Below are 25,752 nucleotides of genomic sequence, written 5' to 3'. Positions count from 1 at the left end.
CTTCCTACCGTTTTTTGGTTGTTTCGTATAGGTGTATCGTAATAGATAGGTAACTGTATTGAAGAAGTCAAATCTACCCTGCGCACCTCAATTTCTCCCCAGGAGAGCATCTGCTTCCAACAGAAAACAGTAATTTCGACAATGTATGAGCAGAAAACATACTAAAGGTGAAAAAAAAAAACCACTGGCGTGGCCAAGGCCATACTTTCACCATCGCGAAGACGTTATTTGCGTAAGATGTGTCGCCTTAAGGTTTTATGATGTCGGCATGTTGTTCATATCATATGTGATGTCAACAGATTTGAAAGTTTATACTGGATGCAAAAGGTCCAAATGAGACAGTTATGCAGGCTATTGCTGAAGTCCTTGGGTATATGACAGACAAAACGAAAAGTTTATGGCGTGCAAGGGGAGGAAGTGGGGGAAGTAAGGTGCAGGGTTTGGACCTCCCAAGTGATTTTAAGGACACAGGCGTTGGGGGTGGGGGTGGAATTCTGTTTCCTACCTTTCCTTACTCGGACCTTTCATGTCAACTGTTCATGGGCAGGACTATGGCTACACACGTTTTTTTTACGATAAAAGTGACCAATAATGTCTGGTGTTGCCTTCAATGAAATGTTTTCCTCCCATATTCACCCTTCCGGAAGGATGTTTGCATCCAACGTGGCTTTACATTGCCTCAGGTCAATAGACGACCTGCGCGAGAAGATCATCATTGCTATATTACCCTTTTTGATTCCACTGCAGAGATCGTTTGCTTTCGGAATTTACAGACGGGGGAAGGGGGGGGGCGCTGCTGTTGAATCCATAACTTGGAGCTCCTATGAGAACAGGTATGCTCAGAAATGTAATGTTTATATTTTGCATATATTTTATATGAAGTATCGATACTGCTAAATAGAAGTGTCGTATCTTTCTTCGACACAGCACAGCATTATTGACCTCGGTCATGCACGTACCTTTCCGGCCCGACTGCACGGCTTCGTGGAGAGGCAGGTCGCCACGCTGGTTGCGCATGTAGAGATTGGCACCGTGTTGCCAGAGTATCTTGAGCGTCTCTATCTGGCCTTTAGCTGCACCACAGTGCGCGGGTCTGCAAATGATACACACCAGAGCATGGTGATTGAGATCTATGAGACACGCTTCAATGAGCACAGTAGCACTCATGACCAACTGGCGTGACATATAGGCGCACTTTATGTTAGCGCGCGCGAAGTATACTCAATATTTCTTACAGAACACATAATAAAAAACAGTGAACTACCATGCACTGCTTTTAATGCACACATCTAGCGAGAGGTCGAAATACAAAATAACGTGGCTGGTCCTCCTACATAGGAATCGGTATAACACAAATGTGAAACATGTCTTTAGAGAGGTAGTGAAGCGTTTATTTTGCATGGTTTCAGGAACAGCAACAAATTGTAAAGTCACTTTAGGAACGACAAGCAGCTCAATATTGCAGCACACACCTCAAGCAGAAAGCACGCATGAACTTAGCATACACGAGACGAGCACGCACTAACAACTGTCACAGCTCAACACTTAAAGCTGTTCAAAGAGAAAGAAAGAAGCACTAAACAAGCACGCAACTATAGACAGAAGAAGCTCGAACAACTGTCACAATTCTTCCTGCGTCGTGCGTCACAGCGCACTATTTTCGTAAGCGTGACCATGGCAGCGTTCGAAGTGACCTTCGTCTTTTCCCGAACTACGAGTCTGATTTGCGCGTGTGCAGGAGAGACCACGCTTTGTGGAGGCGGCCTATCTGGAGTCTGTCGCGCCATTTCGCTACTGATAACAATATTGCGCTAAAGTTTCGAAGCACTGAGGACTGTCACACTGTGTACGTTCTATATATAAATAAATGGCTTGCCATTAGCATTCCAGACAACATAAAGTAAATGGCGTAGTGGTTAGCGCCGCGCGCCCAGAATCGAGACGTTGACGTTCGATTTCGTTCTACAGGTGCTTGTCTTCTGGCTTTTTTCTTCGCAGTCTCTTAGTATATATTTTTCAACGTCACTTCCTCGATAGAAGTACGTCAGCGGAGCCATGGTGGATCCCGTCATAAAACGCTTTCGAGTTAAAAAGAGCCAATGCATCCAAACATGTATGATTGAACATCCTAGCCAGGGGCGTAGCAGAAGGTTGTCGGTGTTTTGCGTGTGCCTTTTGCTTATAGATACATAAAATTGTAACTATAGCTTGAAAACCATACAAGTTGAAAACTTCTGAGCACCGATGCATGAGCACTGCCGCAGCATCCCGCAGCATTTGAGAGTGAGTGAGTGAAACAACTTAATTAGGTTCACAAGAGACGTGAACAAGCATAACGTCACCTGGCTAGGCCCACTCGAGGACCATCAGATTAAACCTGAGGGCTCTCACGTGGTTCTTCGTACGGCCAGGATTGCGACGGCCAGAATTGCTGAGATCATCAAAATAAGAGATTGTTGAGCTAGTTCCTACGAGGTTAATCTAACAGAAAAAGGGCGTCCAAACACGACCACAAAAAGGCGTTCGTGGTGCCACGACTTCCTTTTCGTGTCTGTTTTTGCACTCCCTGTTTACTAAATAATGCTAGTATCAGATACAAAAAAAAAAAGAAAATCCTGGAGGTGACTCTGCTACTTCACTTACGCGCATGTGTCTAATGCGGACACTTGCTTGTCGACGTTCGCATGCACTAGTGCAATCTCTGGGGGAACGTCGCGTGTCACGTAGAGTATCCTAAAATTAACTAGAGGAAACTCTGGCTCTGCGATGATTCCGCAACCGTGGGAATGATGGGTAGTACACGTATTTGCCTATTCTTCGTACTTACGGATCTCGAATCGCACTTTTGTGGCTTCTCTTATTGATGTGTTTTGGATTTCTTTCGAAGGAAAGAACACGCCCCTTTGAACTTCACGACCCGATTTGAAATGGTAAGCCTAAAGGAGTAAGATGAAAAAGCGCAACTGCTCATTTTTGATCCGTGACAAAACAGGTTCAAGCCACGCGAACCCAAACGGAGCCATAAGTACGAAGATATGACAAATGCATGTACCACCCATCATTTCCATGCTCGCTGAAGCGCCGTGCGTTACAGCTCATTAGAAACTGGCACCAGGGTTACCTTTGGTGTATTTATAGGAAAATATGATGTGTTACATGCTGTATAAAAGGATCTCGAAGGGCTCATGTAAAAAAGCGCGTGGTTGAGATGCTCCTGCCGGCGCCGCTACAATACCTGACTCAGGCAACCCAATTCCCACTTCTACTTGGTTGCGATAAAGTTCATACCACCACCTCTTAGTGAACCTAGTAAACGCCAGCTCAACACATAGCAGTCAGTTGAATTAGCCTTGCCTTGAATCATGCTCCAATGTCCTGTGCATCTAATGCAACTCTTAAATTAAACCCCCACCATTGGTTTCTGTTCCACGGAAGATTTCATTATATGAATAAAAACCTCAGGGATGGCCTCAACTGGATATGTTTGTAGACGAAACAAGGGTGTAACTCGTTGGTCATGTCGCTAAAAACATTAGCTAAACCCTGGCTTTGTGTACCGCACTATGTGCCTCCACGTGCCCGCTGTATGACAACTCACGTCCTGCCCTTGTGGTCCTGACGATTGGGTGCGGCTCCGTACTTGAGCAGCAACTGGGTGCAGTCGGCGTGGCCCAGAGTGACAGCGTAGAAGAGCGCCGAGCATCCGTTGCTGTCCACCGCGTCCACGTCGGCGCCACAGAGAGACACCAGCGTCTCCAGGCAGTCGACGTGGCCGCGGCTGGCCGCGCAGTGCAGAGCTGAAAATGTGAAGATGCGCTTGTGTGAACGGCTCCCTCGGCCCCCTGCGATATATTTATTAACATTTCGAGTATACGCGTGAATCGGATTCAGATTTTTTTTTCGCGATTGACAATGCAAAAACGTGGTAGCGCTACGATTTGTTGGTTCTCCCCAAATTCCAATGAAAAATTCCTTCTCTTCTCCGGGACTTTTCGGTCTCTCTAGGGTTGTCGCGACGTTACCATTTGCAAGCAGTCACGTTATTGAAAAATTCTCCCATCTTCTGCTACAGGGAACCATGTATGGATGCGAAACGGCGGAGAAATGGTGAATGGCACCTACAGAAACTCCTCTACGTCGTCTTGTGCAGGTGCACCATCATTCATAATGTCTACGTGTCTAACACTGCCGGTGACCATGACTATAGCACTCCTGAACCACCAGTCCGTCAATGCACAAGCCAGGAGGAGGAGGAGGAGGAGGAGGAGGAGGAGGAGGAAGGGAAGAAATTAAAGGCAGGGAGGTCAATCAGACGCACATCCGGTTTGCTACACATGCCAGAGATTCTGAACTTGATTCCGTGCTGGCTAAATCAGACGCGAAGAAATGAAAGGCAGGGAGGTCAACCAGACGAACGTCCGGTTTGCTACACATGCCAGAGATTCCGAACTTGATTCCGTGTTGACCAGTTTAGACGCACTCTGCTGAAAAAAAAAAACGTCGAATGTTCTCAGACCGACTATCAACGGCTACGAACAAAGCACACGGCCCCACCACGGTGGTCCAGTGGCTAAGGTACTCGGCTGCTGACCCGCAGGTCACGGGATCGAATCCCGGCTGTGGCGGTTGCATTTCCGATGGAGGCGACAATGTTGTAGGCCCGTGTGCTCAGATTTGGATGCACGTTAAAAAAGCCCAGGCGGTCAAAATTTCCGGAGCCCTCCACTACGGCGTCTCGCATAATTATATCGTGGTTTTGGGACGTTCAATCCCACATATCATCATCAACTTACACGCGATTGACGCTGTAGTTTGATATCGAGGAACAGAACGTCAGCCGTCGATAATCTGACCCATGGCAAAGCGCATTAGCATTTGCACATCGGCATTGAACATTCAAGCATTACCGTCGATGGCTGTGTGTGTTCGAGAAAAAAAACTCAGTGGTTGGTGTTAACACGCTCAGGACTAACAGATGACGCTAATCTGAAATGTTCGCAGACATTCTGGCACGGTTGGCGCAAGGCTGTTACCTACACGTCAGTAGGGTAGCAACATAAAACGTTGAAAGGAAGGAGCATGTGGCAATAGTGTAGCATAAATTATGGCTATTTTACGTACAATGCCAAAGAGCTGGGCTATGTGGTGGTATCCGTGTAAATTGTCTCGCGTGCGTGCTGTTTAAAGTCGACTCACTCACTGCATTCCGTGCCGACTGGTTGTGCCCTCGCGATCTCCGATTACAGCGCAGCTCTGACCGACCGGGTTGGTCCTACGCCACCTCCTGCCGCTGGTCTTTTACGACGACGACAGCGTAGCTTTGGCCGACTGGATTAGCCCTTCGCCATCTCCTGTCGCCGACAAGAGCTCTCGCCAGTGGTGCTCCGTCCTCGGACTTCTGCAACAATGTCCTTCTTTCCTGTCTTCTCCTCAGTTCCGTCGCTCCCTGTCCCACCACCTCGCTCTCTTCTTCCTCTCTCTCTCTCTATCTCTCTACGTTTTAATTCTATCCTTTTATTCCCTTGTCTACCCCCATCCCTCGTGAGCTACTGTTGAGGTGTCCTCCCCCTCAGAGACAGTTACGGGACTCACCACTTTTCTCCTTTTTTCTTTTAAAATCACTCTCACCCCCCTACTCCACGTGTAAATTGCCTTTTAACTTGGCTATTTTCGGCCAAAGAGAGTCTTGCTGAATGATGACTAGTATTGGCTTGGTATAGCTTAATGTCAAGTAGTGGTGGGTAATTCGCACTATGGTGTTGCTTTGATTGATTTGTGGGGTTTAACGTCCCAAAACCACCATATGATTATGAGAGACGCCGTAGTGGAGGGCTCCGGAAATTTCGACCACCTGGGGTTCTTTACCGTGCACCCAAATCTGAGCACACGGGCCTACAACATTTCCGCCTCCATCGGAAACGCAGCCGCCGCAGCCGGGAATCGAATCCGCGCCCTGCGGGTCAGCAGCCGAGTGCCTTAGCCACTAGACCACCGCGGCGGGGCGCACTATGGTGTTGCCATGAGTGCCCACAGGGGGCCCGTCTCTTCAAAGGACACTAAAAGCAACTATTAAGTCGACGTTGATTGTTGAAATAGCAGTCCAGAAACCTTCTAGTGTTACTTTTGTGCCAATGTAGTGGTTGTTTGAAACAAAATGACGCCTTAGTGGTCCGCATCGGGTTCGCGTAGACCAAATCACCCGCCTCAAGTGGACTGTTCCTCGTCACAACGTTGCCCGGCTTTACTGCACGGCTGTTAACACTTGTGGCAGCAGAACGAAAGCAGCGGGAGCCACAACTGCAACAACGGCCATTGAAAAATTTTCTGCCAACGGCTCCGATAAGGCAGACGTGTTTTGGTTCAACAGGGCCCCACTGACGGTACGACCTGTCCAGCTTAACCAGGCGGAAATTGAACTTTTGTACCACTCGCATCATTCCTCGTATATAGTAGCGTCTAGTGGTTCTTTTTTTCATAAATCAAGCAGAGGCGAACAAGCAGCATTTAATTACGTCTCTTGATACATGGAAGGTTCTTTATTTAGTGCAGCTAGTTTGATTACTAGTGAATAATTTGTAGGTGGTACGTCTCACATAATCGGAATCATTTTGCGAGTGTCCTATCGTAGCGCATGTGTTCTCGTGCATATATGCATTTACCTCAATTTCTCGGTAAGTCGGGCACTTCTGTTGATAATATTGTCGTTTTAGACGTTGTCATACATTAAACTTTCGCTTTGAGATAAGAGGTGTATTTGATGCTGTCGTGGTACGCTGAACCGGTGTTGCAAAAGTTCAGATGGTGTCACTGCAGTGCAAACGCCGTGCAGGCAGGCGGTAAAGATGCAGTGCCTTCGCCTCCTGTTTTTTTCTCCTTTGAATCGAGGGCACTCGTGCTTCGCCTGTCGTCCGCTCTGCTCGCTCGCAAGGCCTCGCTTCACGTGCGCCTGCATTCAGCCGGAAAACTTTCCTCACCAGCCGCTGCATGTATCTTCGCGCTGTCGTCTGCCACAATCACGCTGTCATGATTGGTGTTCGACGCCATAAATTTATATCCACAATCAACACCATGTTCAACCAAGCACTGGAGAAATGTGTCGTCTGCTGTTGAGCTGCACCATGACGGCACCTCCTATTGAGCAGGTTTAGGAATTCTCTGCACCACGGCGCCACCACTCCTGCACCGCGCTGCAATCACACACCGGGGTGCAGCAAATCAAAGAATCGAGGACTGCGGTGTCGTTCGTGCACCATGGACCAGTGCAGAAGGGGAAAGTGAATTGAACGCACCTAACTTTTATTTGACTTTATTGTCCCTTCAAAAGCAACGGTACTATATCGACTAGTGACGCATACTTTATCAAACATGCGCGGCACTCAAACCATATGGGGACCTTCTTGATGATGACACATCATAATTTAGGGTTACATTACTGATTTCCATTGACTGCTATTGCGATCAATCCATCTTTTGGTCCGACCACTTGGCTCCGACCTATAGCCTTCACTTGGTGACAAACTCGTAGCCGACATAAGGTGGAAGTATACCAGGTACCTTTATTACTTTCCGGCATTTTGGTTAAAAGGATGATTTGTAAGCTTAAAATTTTTTTGTTAGAACATTTTTGTTGCGTAGGTTGTGTTTGAAACTGTCTCGGTACGCAATAAAGCTCTTCATTATAAGCAGATAAAGCACGGAGGCTTTTCCAGACGAGGTATGCTAAACGTGTGTAGCGTAGTTGACTTTATTGAGACAGTACCTGAAGACTCTGCTGGTTTGCGTGGGATGGCTTCATGCTCCCCCATAGTAGTAAATCGTTAACCATTTTTTCTAACCTCCATCTTTTTTCATACCGCAGCCACCTACGTCAAGAGATTCTCAACTATTCTGTGAGGCCCACGGGACGGCTTCATGCACTCCCATATAGAGTACCTATAGTACTCTAGGTCATTAACCACTTTTTTAACCCCCTTCCTTTTCATATCGCAGCCACCTATGTCAAGAGATTCTCAACTATTGTGTGAGGCCCACGGGACGGCTTCATTTTCTCCCATATAGAGTACCTATAGTACTCTAAGTCGTTAACCACTTTTTCTAACCCCCTCCCTTTTCATATCACAGCCACCTATGTCAAGAGATTCTCAACTATTGTGTGAGGCCCATGGGACAGCTTCATGCGCTCCCATATAGAGTACCTATAGTACTCTAAGTCGTTAACCACTTTTTCTAACCCCCTCCCTTTTCATATCGCAGCCACCTACGTCAAGACATTCTCAACTATTGTGTGAGGCCCACGGGACGGCTTCATGCGCTCCCATATAGAGTACCTATAGTACTCTAAGTCGTTAACCACTTTTTCTAACCCCCTCCCTTTTCATATCACAGCCACCTATGTCAAGAGATTCTCAACTATTGTGTGAGGCCCACGGGACGGCTTCATGCGCTCCCATATAGAGTACCTATAGTACTCTAAGTCGTTAACCACTTTTTCTAACCCCCTCTCTTTTCATATCGCAGCCACCTATGTCAAGACATTCTCAACTATTGTGTGAGGCCCAAGGGACAGCTTCATGCGCTCCCATATAGAGTACCTATAGTACTCTAAGTCGTTAACCACTTTTTCTAACCCCCTCCCTTTTCATATCACAGCCACCTATGTCAAGAGATTCTCAACTATTGTGTGAGGCCCATCGGACGGCTTCATGCGCTCCCATATAGAGTACCTATAGTACTCTAAGTCGTTAACCACTTTTTCTAACCCCCTCCCTTTTCATATCACAGCCACCTATGTCAAGACATTCTCAACTATTGTGTGAGGCCCATGGGACAGCTTCATGCGCTCCCATATAGAGTACCTATAGTACTCTAAGTCGTTAACCACTTTTTCTAACCCCCTCCCTTTTCATATCACAGCCACCTATGTCAAGACATTCTCAACTATTGTGTGAGGCCCATGGGACAGCTTCATGCGCTCCCATATAGAGTACCTATAGTACTCTAAGTCGTTTACCACTTTTTCTAACCCCCTCCCTTTTCATATCACAGCCACCTATGTCAAGACATTCTCAACTACTGTGTGAGGCCCATGGGACAGCTTCATGCGCTCCCATATAGAGTACCTATAGTACTCTAAGTCGTTAACCACTTTTTCTAACCCCCTCCCTTTTCATATCGCAGCCACCTACGTCAAGACATTCTCAACTATTGTGTGAGGCCCATGGGACAGCTTCATGCGCTCCCATATAGAGTACCTATAGTACTCTAAGTCGTTAACCACTTTTTCTAACCCCCTCCCTTTTCATATCGCAGCCACCTACGTCAAGAGGTTCTCAACTATTGTGTGATGCCCACGGGACGGCTTCATGTCCTCCCATATAGAGTACCTATAGTACTCTAAGTCGTTAACCACTTTTTCTAACCTCCTACCTTTTCATAACGCAGCCACCTACGTCAAGAGATTCTCAACTATTGTGTGAGGCCCACGGGACGGCTTCATGCGCTCCCATATAGAGTACCTATAGTACTCTAAGTCGTTAACCACTTTTTCTAACCCCCTCCCTTTTCATATTGCAGCCACCTACGTCAAGACATTCTCAACTATTGTGTGAGGCCCACGGGACGGCTTTGTGCGCTCCCATACAGAGTACCAATAGTACTCCAAGTCATTAACCACTTTTTCTAACACCCTCCTTTTTCATATCGCAGCCAACTACGTCAAAAGATTCTCAACTATTGTGCGAGGCCCACGGGACGGCTTCATGCGCTCCCATATAGAGTACCTATAGTACTCTAAGTCGTTAACCACTTTTTCTAACCCCCTTCCTTTTCATATCGCAGCCACCTTCGTCAAAAGATTCTCAACTATTGAGTAAGGCCCACGGGACGGCTTCATGCACTCCCATATATAGTACTTATAGTACTCCAAGTCGTTAACCACTTTTTTTAACCCTCCCTTTTCATATCGCAGCCACCTACGTCAAGAAATTATCAACTATTGTGTGAGGCCCAGGGGACGGCTTCATGCGCTCCCATATAGAGTACCTATAGTACTCTAAGTCGCTAACCACTTTTTCTAACCCCCTCCCTTTTCATATCACAGCCACTTGCGTCAAGAGATTATCAACTATTGTGTGGGGCCCACGGGACGGCTTCATGCACTCCCATATAGAGTACCTGTAGTACTCTAAGTCGTTAACCACTCTTTATAACCCCCTCCCTTTTCATATCGCAGCCACCTACGTCAAGAGGTTCTCAACTATTGTGTGAGGCCCACGGGACGGCTTCATGCTCTCCCATATAGAGTACCTATAGTACTCTAAGTCGTTAACCACTTTTTCTAACCCCCTCCCTTTTCATAACGCAGCCACCTACGTCAAGAGATTCTCAACTATTGTGCGAGGCCCACGGGACGGCTTCATTCGCTCCCATATAGAGTACCTATAGTACTCTAAGTCGTTAACCATGTTTCTAGCCCCCTCCCTTTTCATATCGCAGCCACCTACGTCAAGAGGTTCTCAACTATTGTGTGAGGCCCACGGGACGGCTTCATGCTCTCCCATATAGAGTACCTATAGTACTCTAAGTCGTTAACCACTTTTTCTAACCCCCTCCCTTTTCATATCGCAGCCACCTACGTTAAGAGATTCTCAACTATTTTGCGAGGCCCACGGGACGGCTTCATTCGCTCCCATATAGAGTACCTATAGTACTCTAAGTCGTTAACCACTTTTTCTAACCCCCTCCCTTTTCATATCGCAGTCACTTACGTCAAGAAATTCTCAACTATTGTGTGAGGCCCACGGGACGGCTTCATGCGCTCCCATATAGAGTACCTATAGTACTCTAAGTCGTTAACCACTTTTTCTAACCCCCTCCCTTTTCATATCGCAGCCACCTACGTCAAGAAATTATCAACTATTGTGTGAGGCCCACAGGACGGCTTCATGCGCTCCCGTATAGAGTACCTATAGTACTCTAAGTCGTTAACCACTTTTTCTAACCCCTTCCCTTTTCATATCACAGCCGCTTACGTCAAGAGATTCTCAACTATTGTGTGAGGCGCACGGGACGGCTTCATGCGCTCCCATATAGAGTATCTATAGTACTCCAAGTCGTTAACCACTTTTTCTAACCCCCTCCCTTTTCATATCGCAGCCACCTACGTCAAGAGGTTCTCAACTATTGTGTGAGGCCCACGGGACGGCTTCATGCACTCCCATAAGAGTACCTATAGTACTCTAAGTCGTTAACCACTTTTTCTAACCCCCTCCCCTTTCATATTGCAGCCACCTGTGTCAAGAGATTCTCAACTATTGTGTGAGGCCCACGGGATGGCTTACTTCGCTCCCATATAGAGTACCTATTGTACTCTAAGTAGTTAACCACTTTTTCTAACCCCCTCCCTTTTCATATCGCAGCCACCTACGTCAAGAGGTTCTCAACTATTGTGTGAGGCCCACGGGACGGCTTCATGTCCTCCCATATAGAGTACTTATAGTACTCTAAGTCGTTAACCACTTTTTCTAACCCCCTCCCTTTTCATATCGCAGCCACCTACGTCAAGAGGTTCTCAACTATTGTGTGATGCCCACGGGACGGCTTCATGTCCTCCCATATAGAGTACCTATAGTACTCTAAGTCGTTAACCACTTTTTCTAACCTCCTACCTTTTCATAACGCAGCCACCTACGTCAAGAGATTCTCAACTATTGTGTGAGGCCCACGGGACGGCTTCATGCGCTCCCATATAGAGTACCTATAGTACTCTAAGTCGTTAACCACTTTTTCTAACCCCCTCCCTTTTCATATTGCAGCCACCTACGTCAAGACATTCTCAACTATTGTGTGAGGCCCACGGGACGGCTTTATGCGCTCCCATACAGAGTACCAATAGTACTCCAAGTCATTAACCACTTTTTCTAACACCCTCCTTTTTCATATCGCAGCCAACTACGTCAAAAGATTCTCAACTATTGTGCGAGGCCCACGGGACGGCTTCATGCGCTCCCATATAGAGTACCTATAGTACTCTAATTCGTTAACCACTTTTTCTAACCCCCTTCCTTTTCATATCGCAGCCACCTTCGTCAAAAGATTCTCAACTATTGAGTAAGGCCCACGGGACGGCTTCATGCACTCCCATATATAGTACTTATAGTACTCCAAGTCGTTAACCACTTTTTTTAACCCTCCCTTTTCATATCGCCGCCACCTACGTCAAGAGATTATCAACTATTGTGTGAGGCCCAGGGGACGGCTTCATGCGCTCCCATATAGAGTACCTATAGTACTCTAAGTCGCTAACCACTTTTTCTAACCCCCTCCCTTTTCATATCACAGACACTTGCGTCAAGAGATTATCAACTATTGTGTGGGGCCCACGGGACGGCTTCATGCACTCCCATATAGAGTACCTGTAGTACTCTAAGTCGTTAACCACTCTTTATAACCCCCTCCCTTTTCATATCGCAGCCACCTACGTCAAGAGGTTCTCAACTATTGTGTGAGGCCCACGGGACGGCTTCATGCTCTCCCATATAGAGTACCTATAGTACTCTAAGTCGTTAACCACTTTTTCTAACCCCCTCCCTTTTCATAACGCAGCCACCTACGTCAAGAGATTCTCAACTATTGTGCGAGGCCCACGGGACGGCTTCATTCGCTCCCATATAGAGTACCTATAGTACTCTAAGTCGTTAACCACTTTTTCTAGCCCCCTCCCTTTTCATATCGCAGCCACCTACGTCAAGAAGTTCTCAACTATTGTGTGAGGCCCACGGGACGGCTTCATGCTCTCCCATATAGAGTACCTATAGTACTCTAAGTCGTTAACCACTTTTTCTAACCCCCTCCCTTTTCATATCGCAGCCACCTACGTTAAGAGATTCTCAACTATTTTGCGAGGCCCACGGGACGGCTTCATTCGCTCCCATATAGAGTACCTATAGTACTCTAAGTCGTTAACCACTTTTTCTAACCCCCTCCCTTTTCATATCGCAGTCACTTACGTCAAGAAATTCTCAACTATTGTGTGAGGCCCACGGGACGGCTTCATGCGCTCCCATATAGAGTACCTATAGTACTCTAAGTCGTTAACCACTTTTTCTAACCCCCTCCCTTTTCATATCGCAGCCACCTACGTCAAGAAATTATCAACTATTGTGTGAGGCCCACAGGACGGCTTCATGCGCTCCCGTATAGAGTACCTATAGTACTCTAAGTCGTTAACCACTTTTTCTAACCCCTTCCCTTTTCATATCACAGCCGCTTACGTCAAGAGATTCTCAACTATTGTGTGAGGCGCACGGGACGGCTTCATGCGCTCCCATATAGAGTATCTATAGTACTCCAAGTCGTTAACCACTTTTTCTAACCCCCTCCCTTTTCATATCGCAGCCACCTACGTCAAGAGGTTCTCAACTATTGTGTGAGGCCCACGGGACGGCTTCATGCACTCCCATAAGAGTACCTATAGTACTCTAAGTCGTTAACCACTTTTTCTAACCCCCTCCCCTTTCATATTGCAGCCACCTGTGTCAAGAGATTCTCAACTATTGTGTGAGGCCCACGGGATGGCTTACTTCGCTCCCATATAGAGTACCTATTGTACTCTAAGTAGTTAACCACTTTTTCTAACCCCCTCCCTTTTCATATCGCAGCCACCTACGTCAAGAGGTTCTCAACTATTGTGTGAGGCCCACGGGACGGCTTCATGTCCTCCCATATAGAGTACTTATAGTACTCTAAGTCGTTAACCACTTTTTCTAACCTCCTACCTTTTCATAACGCAGCCACCTACGTCAAGAGATTCTCAACTATTGTGTGAGGCCCACGGGACGGCTTCATGCACTCCCATATTGAGTACCTATAGTACTCTAAGTCGTTAACCACTTTTTCTAACCCCCTCCCTTTTCATATCGCAGCCACCTACGTCAAGAGGTTCTCAACTATTGTGTGAGGCCCACGGGACGGCTTCATGCACTCCCATAAGAGTACCTATAGTACTCCAAGTCGTTAACCACTTTTTCTAACCCCCTCCCTTTTCATATCGCAGCCACCTACGTCAAGAGGTTCTCAACTATTGTGTGAGGCCCACGGGACGGCTTCATGCACTCCCATAAGAGTACCTATAGTACTCTAAGTCGTTAACCACTTTTTCTAACCCCCTCCCCTTTCATATTGCAGCCACCTGTGTCAAGAGATTCTCAACTATTGTGTGAGGCCCACGGGATGGCTTACTTCGCTCCCATATAGAGTACCTATTGTACTCTAAGTAGTTAACCACTTTTTCTAACCCCCTCCCTTTTCATATCGCAGCCACCTACGTCAAGAGGTTCTCAACTATTGTGTGAGGCCCACGGGACGGCTTCATGTCCTCCCATATAGAGTACTTATAGTACTCTAAGTCGTTAACCACTTTTTCTAACCTCCTACCTTTTCATAACGCAGCCACCTACGTCAAGAGATTCTCAACTATTGTGTGAGGCCCACGGGACGGCTTCATGCACTCCCATATTGAGTACCTATAGTACTCTAAGTCGTTAACCACTTTTTCTAACCCCCTCCCCTTTCATATTGCAGCCACCTGTGTCAAGAGATTCTCAACTATTGTGTGAGGCCCACGGGATGGCTTACTTCGCTCCCATTTAGAGTACCTATTGTACTCTAAGTAGTTAACCACTTTTTCTAACCCCTTCCCTTTTCATATCACAGCCGCTTACGTCAAGAGATTCTCAACTATTGTGTGAGGCGCACGGGACGGCTTCATGCGCTCCCATATAGAGTATCTATAGTACTCCAAGTCGTTAACCACTTTTTCTAACCCCCTCCCTTTTCATATCGCAGCCACCTACGTCAAGAGGTTCTCAACTATTGTGTGAGGCCCACGGGACGGCTTCATGCACTCCCATAAGAGTACCTATAGTACTCTAAGTCGTTAACCACTTTTTCTAACCTCCTCCCCTTTCATATTGCAGCCACCTGTGTCAAGAGATTCTCAACTATTGTGTGAGGCCCACGGGATGGCTTACTTCGCTCCCATATAGAGTACCTATTGTACTCTAAGTAGTTAACCACTTTTTCTAACCCCCTCCCTTTTCATATCGCAGCCACCTACGTCAAGAGGTTCTCAACTATTGTGTGAGGCCCACGGGACGGCTTCATGTCCTCCCATATAGAGTACTTATAGTACTCTAAGTCGTTAACCACTTTTTCTAACCTCCTACCTTTTCATAACGCAGCCACCTACGTCAAGAGATTCTCAACTATTGTGTGAGGCCCACGGGACGGCTTCATGCACTCCCATATTGAGTACCTATAGTACTCTAAGTCGTTAACCACTTTTTCTAACCCCCTCCCTTTTCATATCGCAGCCACCTACGTCAAGAGGTTCTCAACTATTGTGTGAGGCCCACGGGACGGCTTCATGCACTCCCATAAGAGTACCTATAGTACTCTAAGTCGCTAACCACTTTTTCTAACCCCCTCCCTTTTCATATCGCAGCCACCTACGTCAAGAGATTCTGAACTATTGTGTGAGGCCCACGGGACGGCTTCATTCACTCCCATATAGAGTACCTATAGTACTCTAAGTCGTTAACCACTTTTTCTAACCCCCTCCCTTTTCATATCGCAGCCACCTACGTCAAGAGGTTCTCAACTATTGTGTGATGCCCACGGGACGGCTTCATGTCCTCCCATATAGAGTACCTATAGTACTCTAAGTCGTTAACCACTTTTTCTAACACCCTCCTTTTTCATATCGCAGCCAACTACGTCAAAAGATTCTCAACTATTGTGCGAGGCCCACGGGACGGCTTCATGCGCTCCCATATAGAGTACCTATAGTACTCTAAGTCGTTAACCACTTTTTCTAACCCCCTTCCTTTTCATATCGCAGCCACCTTCGTCAAAAGATTCTCAACTATTGAGTAAGGCCCACGGGACGGCTTCATGCACTCCCATATATAGTACTTATAGTACTCCAAGTCGTTAACCACTTTTTTTAACCCTCCCTTTTCATATCGCAGCCACCTACGTCAAGAGATTATCAACTATTGTGTGAGGCCCAGGGGACGGCTTCATGCGCTCCCATATAGAGTACCTATAGTACTCTAAGTCGCTAACCACTTTTTCTAACCCCCTCCCTTTTCATATCACAGCCACTTGCGTCAAGAGATTATCAACTATTGTGTGGGGCCCACGGGACGGCTTCATGCACTCCCATATAGAGTACCTGTAGTACTCTAAGTCGTTAACCACTCTTTATAACCCCCTTCCTTTTCATATCGCAGCCACCTACGTCAAGAGGTTCTCAACTATTGTGTGAGGCCCACGGGACGGCTTCATGCTCTCCCATATAGAGTACCTATAGTACTCTAAGTCGTTAACCACTTTTTCTAACCCCCTCCCTTTTCATAACGCAGCCACCTACGTCAAGAGATTCTCAACTATTGTGCGAGGCCCACGGGACGGCTTCATTCGCTCCCATATAGAGTACCTATAGTACTCTAAGTCGTTAACCACTTTTTCTAGCCCCCTCCCTTTTCATATCGCAGCCACCTACGTCAAGAGGTACTCAACTATTGTGTGAGGCCCACGGGACGGCTTCATGCTCTCCCATATAGAGTACCTATAGTACTCTAAGTCGTTAACCACTTTTTCTAACCCCCTCCCTTTTCATATCGCAGCCACCTACGTTAAGAGATTCTCAACTATTTTGCGAGGCCCACGGGACGGCTTCATTCGCTCCCATATAGAGTACCTATAGTACTCTAAGTCGTTAACCACTTTTTCTAACCCCCTCCCTTTTCATATCGCAGTCACTTACGTCAAGAAATTCTCAACTATTGTGTGAGGCCCACGGGACGGCTTCATGCGCTCCCATATAGAGTACCTATAGTACTCTAAGTCGTTAACCACTTTTTCTAACCCCCTCCCTTTTCATATCGCAGCCACCTACGTCAAGAAATTATCAACTATTGTGTGAGGCCCACAGGACGGCTTCATGCGCTCCCGTATAGAGTACCTATAGTACTCTAAGTCGTTAACCACTTTTTCTAACCCCTTCCCTTTTCATATCACAGCCGCTTACGTCAAGAGATTCTCAACTATTGTGTGAGGCGCACGGGACGGCTTCATGCGCTCCCATATAGAGTATCTATAGTACTCCAAGTCGTTAACCACTTTTTCTAACCCCCTCCCTTTTCATATCGCAGCCACCTACGTCAAGAGGTTCTCAACTATTGTGTGAGGCCCACGGGACGGCTTCATGCACTCCCATAAGAGTACCTATAGTACTCTAAGTCGTTAATCACTTTTTCTAACCCCCTCCCCTTTCATATTGCAGCCACCTGTGTCAAGAGATTCTCAACTATTGTGTGAGGCCCACGGGATGGCTTACTTCGCTCCCATATAGAGTACCTATTGTACTCTAAGTAGTTAACCACTTTTTCTAACCCCCTCCCTTTTCATATCGCAGCCACCTACGTCAAGAGGTTCTCAACTATTGTGTGAGGCCCACGGGACGGCTTCATGTCCTCCCATATAGAGTACTTATAGTACTCTAAGTCGTTAACCACTTTTTCTAACCTCCTACCTTTTCATAACGCAGCCACCTACGTCAAGAGATTCTCAACTATTGTGTGAGGCCCACGGGACGGCTTCATGCACTCCCATATTGAGTACCTATAGTACTCTAAGTCGTTAACCACTTTTTCTAACCCCCTCCCTTTTCATATCGCAGCCACCTACGTCAAGAGGTTCTCAACTATTGTGTGAGGCCCACGGGACGGCTTCATGCACTCCCATAAGAGTACCTATAGTACTCCAAGTCGTTAACCACTTTTTCTAACCCCCTCCCTTTTCATATCGCAGCCACCTACGTCAAGAGGTTCTCAACTATTGTGTGAGGCCCACGGGACGGCTTCATGCACTCCCATAAGAGTACCTATAGTACTCTAAGTCGTTAACCACTTTTTCTAACCCCCTCCCCTTTCATATTGCAGCCACCTGTGTCAAGAGATTCTCAACTATTGTGTGAGGCCCACGGGATGGCTTACTTCGCTCCCATATAGAGTACCTATTGTACTCTAAGTAGTTAACCACTTTTTCTAACCCCCTCCCTTTTCATATCGCAGCCACCTACGTCAAGAGGTTCTCAACTATTGTGTGAGGCCCACGGGACGGCTTCATGTCCTCCCATATAGAGTACTTATAGTACTCTAAGTCGTTAACCACTTTTTCTAACCTCCTACCTTTTCATAACGCAGCCACCTACGTCAAGAGATTCTCAACTATTGTGTGAGGCCCACGGGACGGCTTCATGCACTCCCATATTGAGTACCTATAGTACTCTAAGTCGTTAACCACTTTTTCTAACCCCCTCCCCTTTCATATTGCAGCCACCTGTGTCAAGAGATTCTCAACTATTGTGTGAGGCCCACGGGATGGCTTACTTCGCTCCCATATAGAGTACCTATTGTACTCTAAGTAGTTAACCACTTTTTCTAACCCCCTCCCTTTTCATATCGCAGCCACCTACGTCAAGAAATTATCAACTATTGTGTGAGGCCCACAGGACGGCTTCATGCGCTCCCGTATAGAGTACCTATAGTACTCTAAGTCGTTAACCACTTTTTCTAACCCCTTCCCTTTTCATATCACAGCCGCTTACGTCAAGAGATTCTCAACTATTGTGTGAGGCGCACGGGACGGCTTCATGCGCTCCCATATAGAGTATCTATAGTACTCCAAGTCGTTAACCACTTTTTCTAACCCCCTCCCTTTTCATATCGCAGCCACCTACGTCAAGAGGTTCTCAACTATTGTGTGAGGCCCACGGGACGGCTTCATGCACTCCCATAAGAGTACCTATAGTACTCTAAGTCGTTAACCACTTTTTCTAACCCCCTCCCCTTTCATATTGCAGCCACCTGTGTCAAGAGATTCTCAACTATTGTGTGAGGCCCACGGGATGGCTTACTTCGCTCCCATATAGAGTACCTATTGTACTCTAAGTAGTTAACCACTTTTTCTAACCCCCTCCCTTTTCATATCGCAGCCACCTACGTCAAGAGGTTCTCAACTATTGTGTGAGGCCCACGGGACGGCTTCATGTCCTCCCATATAGAGTACTTATAGTACTCTAAGTCGTTAACCACTTTTTCTAACCTCCTACCTTTTCATAACGCAGCCACCTACGTCAAGAGATTCTGAACTATTGTGTGAGGCCCACGGGACGGCTTCATTCACTCCCATATAGAGTACCTATAGTACTCTAAGTCGTTAACCACTTTTTCTAACCCCCTCCCTTTTCATATCGCAGCCACCTACGTCAAGAGGTTCTCAACTATTGTGTGATGCCCACGGGACGGCTTCATGTCCTCCCATATAGAGTACCTATAGTACTCTAAGTCGTTAACCACTTTTTCTAACCTCCTACCTTTTCATAACGCAGCCACCTACGTCAAGAGATTCTCAACTATTGTGTGAGGCCCACGGGACGGCTTCATGCACTCCCATATTGAGTACCTATAGTACTCTAAGCCGTTAACCACTTTTTCTAACCCCCTCCCTTTTCATATCGCAGCCACCTACGTCAAGATGTTCTCAACTATTGTGTGAGGCCCACGGGACGGCTTCATGCACTCCCATAAGAGTACCTATAGTACTCTAAGTCGTTAACCAGTTTTTCTAACCCCCTCCCTTTTCATATTGCAGCCACCTGTGTCAAGAGATTCTTAACTATTGTGTGAGGCCCACGGGATGGCTTACTTCGCTCCCATATAGAGTACCTATTGTACTCTAAGTAGTTAACCACTTTTTCTAACCCCCTCCCTTTTCATATCGCAGCCACCTACGTCAAGAGGTTCTCAACTATTGTGTGAGGCCCACGGGACGGCTTCATTCACTCCCATATAGAGTACCTATAGTACTCTAAGTCGTTAACCACTTTTTCTAACCCCCTCCCTTTTCATATGGCAGCCACCTATGTCAAGAGATTCTCAACTATTGTGTGAGGCCTACGGGACGGCTTCATGCGCTCCCATATAGAGTAACTATAGTACTCTAAGTCATTAACCACTTTTTCTAACCCCCTCCCTTTTCATATCGCAGCCACCTATGTCAAGAGATTCTCACCTAGTGTGAGGCCCACGGGACGGCTTCATGCTCTCCCATACTAGAGTACCTATAGTACTCTAAATCGTTAACCACTTTTCTACCCCTTTCCCCTCCATTTGCATATTGCAGTAACCTGTGTCAACAAGGTCTCACCAAGTGTGAGGCCCCGTGTTTATAGTATTAGCCCCTTCTCGTTTTGTCCTTAGAATGTCCGCTGGATGGCGGTACTTGTATATGATGAATATATGATGCAAATATGAGAGATGGTGGTACTTGGAGTGTTCACTAGATGGACGGATGTACGAATGGACGAAAGGAGGTACGGATGGATGCGAGGATAGACGCACGGATGCATGGACGCTTCGCCCTACTCATCATTACTTATTCCGTGTATGTGCTGTAATCTTTTTCTAAACAGATATGATGCAATTTATGTCGACAGGGTCTCATCAAGTATGAGTCCCACAGGACGGCTATATGCTCTCCCATAGTGTAGTACCAAATACTCCGAATTGTCAACAACTCTTTCTTAACGCCCGGTTTCACAGAGTGCCATCCTGTACCGAACAGGTAGCAACGCATGGTGAAGAAGAGTTCATCAGGCACACAGTAGAGCACTGCTCAAGTTGGCCCGAAAGCACGGGCCGTGTCAGGATTTTTCAGATCGGATGAGGATGGGCTTGGTTCCAGCTATAGGGCCTGAGGTAGGCCCGGGTATCATACGTATCGGTATAATGACGTGTGTACGCTGTTTTATTTTGTTGTTTTGTGGATTTGAATGTCCCGAGGCGGCCCAGGCTGTGTGAGATGCCATAGTTGAGAGCTCCGGGTAATTTATTGAAAACACCTTGAGTGCGTCAGCGTGCGCTGAAATTCCACAGTAAAAAGCGTCCAGCATTTCGCTCTATCGGTATGCTACACGTAATGTTAAGAAATTCTCGAATTCCCATCAACATATACATTGAGTTAGACGCTTTTGTTGCATGTAAAGAACGGATCGCCAGGTGGTGCTGAAAGAGCAACATTACATTGTCTGGATAAGTGTAAATATGTGCGTGGTCGTATCTAGAGAGCCCATAACGACAGTCAGTTTTAGAGACTTGTGGGCCAAAACCTCGATCGATTATAACAAATGTCGTAGAGGTGTAATCCAGGTGCATTTTGATCACCTGGGGTTTTTCAACGCGTGCCTAAATCTAAGCAGACAAGTGTTCAGATTTAGCCTCCACCGAAATACGGTCATCATCATCATCATTTATTGAACCCTTGAAGGCCCCTTGCGGGGTATTACATAAGGGGGAGGCAAAAACACAATGCAACAGATGCATGATTGTCAATGGTACAAAGCATAATCGAAAGTGAACTATATGATAAAAACAATGTCAACAGAAGGAAATATATATATATATATACGTGGAAGAAAACGGCAACAATTGTAAATTAACTAACATATCAAGTGATTTGTGATTAGCTGTTTAAATTTTAAGGGGTTTTGTTCGTGCACTATGGATTCAGGCAGGTTATTCGAGTCTTCAATGGCAGTAGGAAAAAATGATTCATTGAAAGCGTTAGTTGAACCATGTAAGCGCTGTAAACATAGGGAGTTAAAGAGGCTACGCGATGAACGGACGGAGGTAGAAGAACGGTATTGCGTTGCGACGGGAAATTATGGTATAGTTTGTGCAGAAGGCAGAGCCGAGTGACCTTGCGGCGAATTTCTAGAGGAGGGAGGTTGAGGGAAAGTTTGATACTGGTAATACTTAAGCGAGAACTGTATTGTGAGGTGATGAATCTGGCAGCGCGATTTTGAATTGCCTCTAATGCGTCGATTAAGTAATTTTGGTGAGGGTTCCAAATAGCAGAAGCATATTCAAGTTTAGTACGCGTCATGGCTTCGTAAGCTAATTTTCGGATTTGCGGTGGACAGGACGTAAGCGATCTTTTAATGTAGCCAAGTGATTTTGCTGAAGCGGAGACTAGTTGTTCTATGTGCTCGGACCATGTTAGTTTACTTGTTATCATGACGCCAAGATAACGATAGGAGTAGACCTGGGTTGAGGGTTTGAAGTTCACAGAATACTGGAAGGAAAAGTTAGTGCGCTTGCGCGAAACTTGCATGAATTTACATTTTTGTGTATTAAGCTGCATTAGCCACCGCGAAAACCAATTATGTATGTTAGACAAGTCCTTCCGGAGGTAATTTGGTCAGTGCAACATGAGATGCGATGGTAAAGCGCACAATCGTCTGCAAAAAGGTAGATGGTGGATGAAATTTTGTCTGGAATATCATTAATAAAGATTATAAACAAAACAGGCCCAAGAACGGAACCTTCCGGTGCACCGGAAACTACATCAACACGGGTTGATTCATTATTCACGACAGCAGTATACTGAACACGACCGGTTAGAAAATTTTTAATCCAAGATAGGGCTAAGGGGTCTATACTGAGAAAAGAAAGTTTACTTATTGGACGGCGGCGGGGAATACGGTCGAAAGCTTTGGAAAAGTCGAGGTATATTACGTCTGTTTGAAAAGAAGAGTCTAGGTTAAAATGAAGGTCAGTAGAAAATTCGTACAGCTGCGTCTCGCACGACAGTCCACGCCGGAACCCGTGCTGGTTAGAAAAAAAGAAGGAATTTCGGTCCAGATGAGTTGCAATATGGGAGTAGATTACGTGTTCTAGCAGCTTGCAGGCAATGCATGTTAACGAAACAGGACGATAGTTTGAGGGGTCTGAAGGGCTTCCTGATTTGGGCACGGGGGTGACTTTACTTATCTTCCAGTCTTTAGGAATAAAACCAGTGTCAAGGGGTTGGTTACAAATAAATTGTAGGATAAGACTGGATATTATTTTCGTGCTTCTTAGAATTTTAGCGGGTATATTGTCAGGGCCAGGGGAACTCGAGAATTTAAGGTTGTCGATTATATTTGCTATTCCTACGCTTGTAACAATAATGCGTGGCATCTGCGGGAAGTCTCTGGGTGGCAAGGACGGAACATCGGTGGAGGGTTCATGCGTGAATATAGGTGAAAAATGGGAATTCATGATTTCGGCGGAGTCAGTGGCGGAAACGGCCGAACCATCGGGAATAGTAAATGGCAAGTTTTGATCAGCGCTGTTCTCAGGAGACAAATACTTCCGAAATTTTTGTGGGTTGTCGTGCAGGATGCCGAGGAGATCATGACCGAAGAATTGCCTTTTTGCATTTTTTAACAGTGAAGTGTACTCGCGCAAACATGTGAGATACTTTTCCCATTTAACAGGAGATTTCGCAGTAAACAGGAATCGCCTCCGCTTCCTCGCTTGAATCGAAGAGAGTTTGTGGGTGCGAGAGACTGCACTTGATGCTGGAGACATTACTGGAACGCCAGCCCTGGGCTGATGGTCACTGTGGTATTAAATGTGAAGATAAAGGATGAACATAACGTTTAGCTGAAAAAAAAAACTGGCCAGTGGTCTAAACTTCGTAAGCATAAATGCAAGATGAATCGCCTGGATATCGTAAATAGCGCCCCGATCTGAGACGCGCAGTTTACGGATGTTCCTGCAATCAGCACAACGATTGCATCATGTTCCAACTTGCTTGTTCTTGACGCGAAACTCTCCTCGTGAAGCTTCGTGATAAATAAAATAAACACTCTATTCAAGTCCTTCAGAGAACTTCCGCAAGACTGGGATTCAAACCCACGTTCCGTGTACAACGATCGTGATGGCATGGCTATACAGGCACGCCAGTAGAACGAGCATTTAGGGAGACCAAAATGATTCCGTTGTTATGGGTGAGAGGATCAGGAAAATATGGAGAAGACGAGAATGAAAGACAGATTAAAAAGCGAGACAAAGCAAAAGAAAGAAACACAGAAAGGTAGTCAGAAAGAAACAAAGAGAAAGAGATATACAGGGAAGATCGCAAGAAAGACAGGGGGAGAAAAGAAAAATAAATATTAGGAGAACGAGCATCAAGACGATTTTACCAGGCTCTACAAACCCTCTTAGGCTCATGGTTATATTTAGCTTGAGCAGGCATTGAGGAAGACAAGGAATTAAAGGAGGGAGCATGACATCCTGCAGCCAGCCTTGGCAAGCCAACCCGTCTTGAAGCCAGCTGTGTTGGCCCAACACGTGACCTTTTGCGGTGAGGTCACGCAAGCAACGAGGCTTGCCGAAACTTGGGGGCGTGGTGCCCGGTAGCTTTTAATCGAAAGACGCTTATTCGATCGGCTCAGGCTCACGGAGGAGATTCAAAAACGGAACACCACCGAGAGTACTAAAACCTACCGCCGGCTCTTACGTTTTGATCACGCGTTGGTCCCACACAGTGGGCTTCCCTCGTGTGACGTAATGCTCGTTCCTTTCTTTTTCTCTCTCAGGTTAAGAGGCAATCTTTAGGCTCTGCTCTACTGGCATGCTGTTTCCACAGCATGCCAGAAGAGCAGAACAGGGCACCTAGATCCACTGTTCCTTTAGGCTTGGCACCACCAGGGCAAAGCTGCCCTATTGCTTAACGAAAAATCTGATCGTCTGCCAAGGCTGGCTGTGCCACGTAACGTGCGCGTAATGTTGTAGAGAAGAGAGATGAGAGTTTTATTCCAATGGCTGCCTGATTACTCCAGACTTGAGAAAACAGTCGACGCTACAGGGTATCTCTCTCCCGCACTCACCATGGGCTTGCCACAGCCTCAGAGTCGTGGCCCTTCCTCAGCCTTCTGCTGTGGTTTCAGAATTTTCGCGTAACTCCTGTCACTGCCTGTAAATCGACTAACCGAAAAAGTTCAATCGATTCAGTCGAATGAATGAAATGCGCCCGTCGAGAACGATTACTCGTACCGGAGGAGGCCTTTCATCACATAATTGATTAATCCGGCCGTAGTCAAGCTGCAGTAGGTGGCAGCTATTTCCCGCCACCTCATTTCGCCTCATTGAGATTACTTTTTTTTATTTCACATCATTTGATTTGAATCATAACATCCTCATTTTCAGACTTTCCGTCTTTAGCCCGCATTTCATTAGTGCTCGTGCATTTCCGGCATCGATGGCCCACGTAAAAAAATGAAAGCAAGGGGACTTGTGTTTTAAGGCTGGCACTACAGTGGGCGATCTACAAAACCACAGTTTCACCTGTTAAGACTCCTTATTACAGAACAAAGTGGAGGGAGGCGTGGCTCGCTTCTAAGGCACTTCAATGCCAGCGCCACTGTTTTTGATGGAGGCGCACGCATCGAGGCGCCCTATCTGGCTGACGTTGGGCGTGAGCGGTTGCTATCGGTTGATTAATCAAAAACGCTTTTCAAAGTGCTCAATTGAAGTAACGTAGGTTCATAGAAAACGATGGACCAGGGCGTTAAGTGGCATTTCCATCACCTTTCACCCGCGGGAGCACCCTGCCATAACGCCGAGACTACTCTTGCAACAGAGGAGAAAAGCTTCGAAAGAGCCATGGCACCGTCGCACAGTAAAGCGGGGTTTCAGGGAAAAATATTAGCAGGTGGTTTATTCTGCCTGCACATTTATGATAGAACGGACTGTAAAAAATTGCAGTTCAAAACGAGCTCTAAAAGTCGTCGGCCATAAACACCGCCGGCAACAGCAATTTTGTCATGGCGTGTGCGGCGTCATGTGCTGCATGGAG

General features: G+C 46.4%; 1 protein-coding gene across 2 annotated transcripts in view; it reads right to left on the bottom strand.

The window, feature by feature from the left end:
• Positions 1–25,752, bottom strand: part of LOC142764824 (uncharacterized) — a 171,117-nt gene that overhangs the window by 7,671 nt on the left and 137,694 nt on the right. For both annotated transcript variants that reach the window (XM_075865356.1, XM_075865357.1), the window contains exons 6-7: positions 3,599–3,797; positions 960–1,093 (exon numbers count right to left, since the gene is read on the bottom strand). In XM_075865356.1, coding sequence (XP_075721471.1) covers positions 960–1,093; positions 3,599–3,797 — 333 coding nt within the window. The remainder of the gene's footprint in view (positions 1–959; positions 1,094–3,598; positions 3,798–25,752) is intronic.

This window comes from Rhipicephalus microplus, chromosome 6 (assembly GCF_043290135.1).
Source record: "Rhipicephalus microplus isolate Deutch F79 chromosome 6, USDA_Rmic, whole genome shotgun sequence".
Taxonomy (NCBI): Eukaryota; Metazoa; Arthropoda; class Arachnida; order Ixodida; family Ixodidae; genus Rhipicephalus; species Rhipicephalus microplus.
The sequence above is the reverse complement of the archived record's forward strand: the minus strand, read 5'-3'. Positions and strand labels throughout refer to the sequence as shown.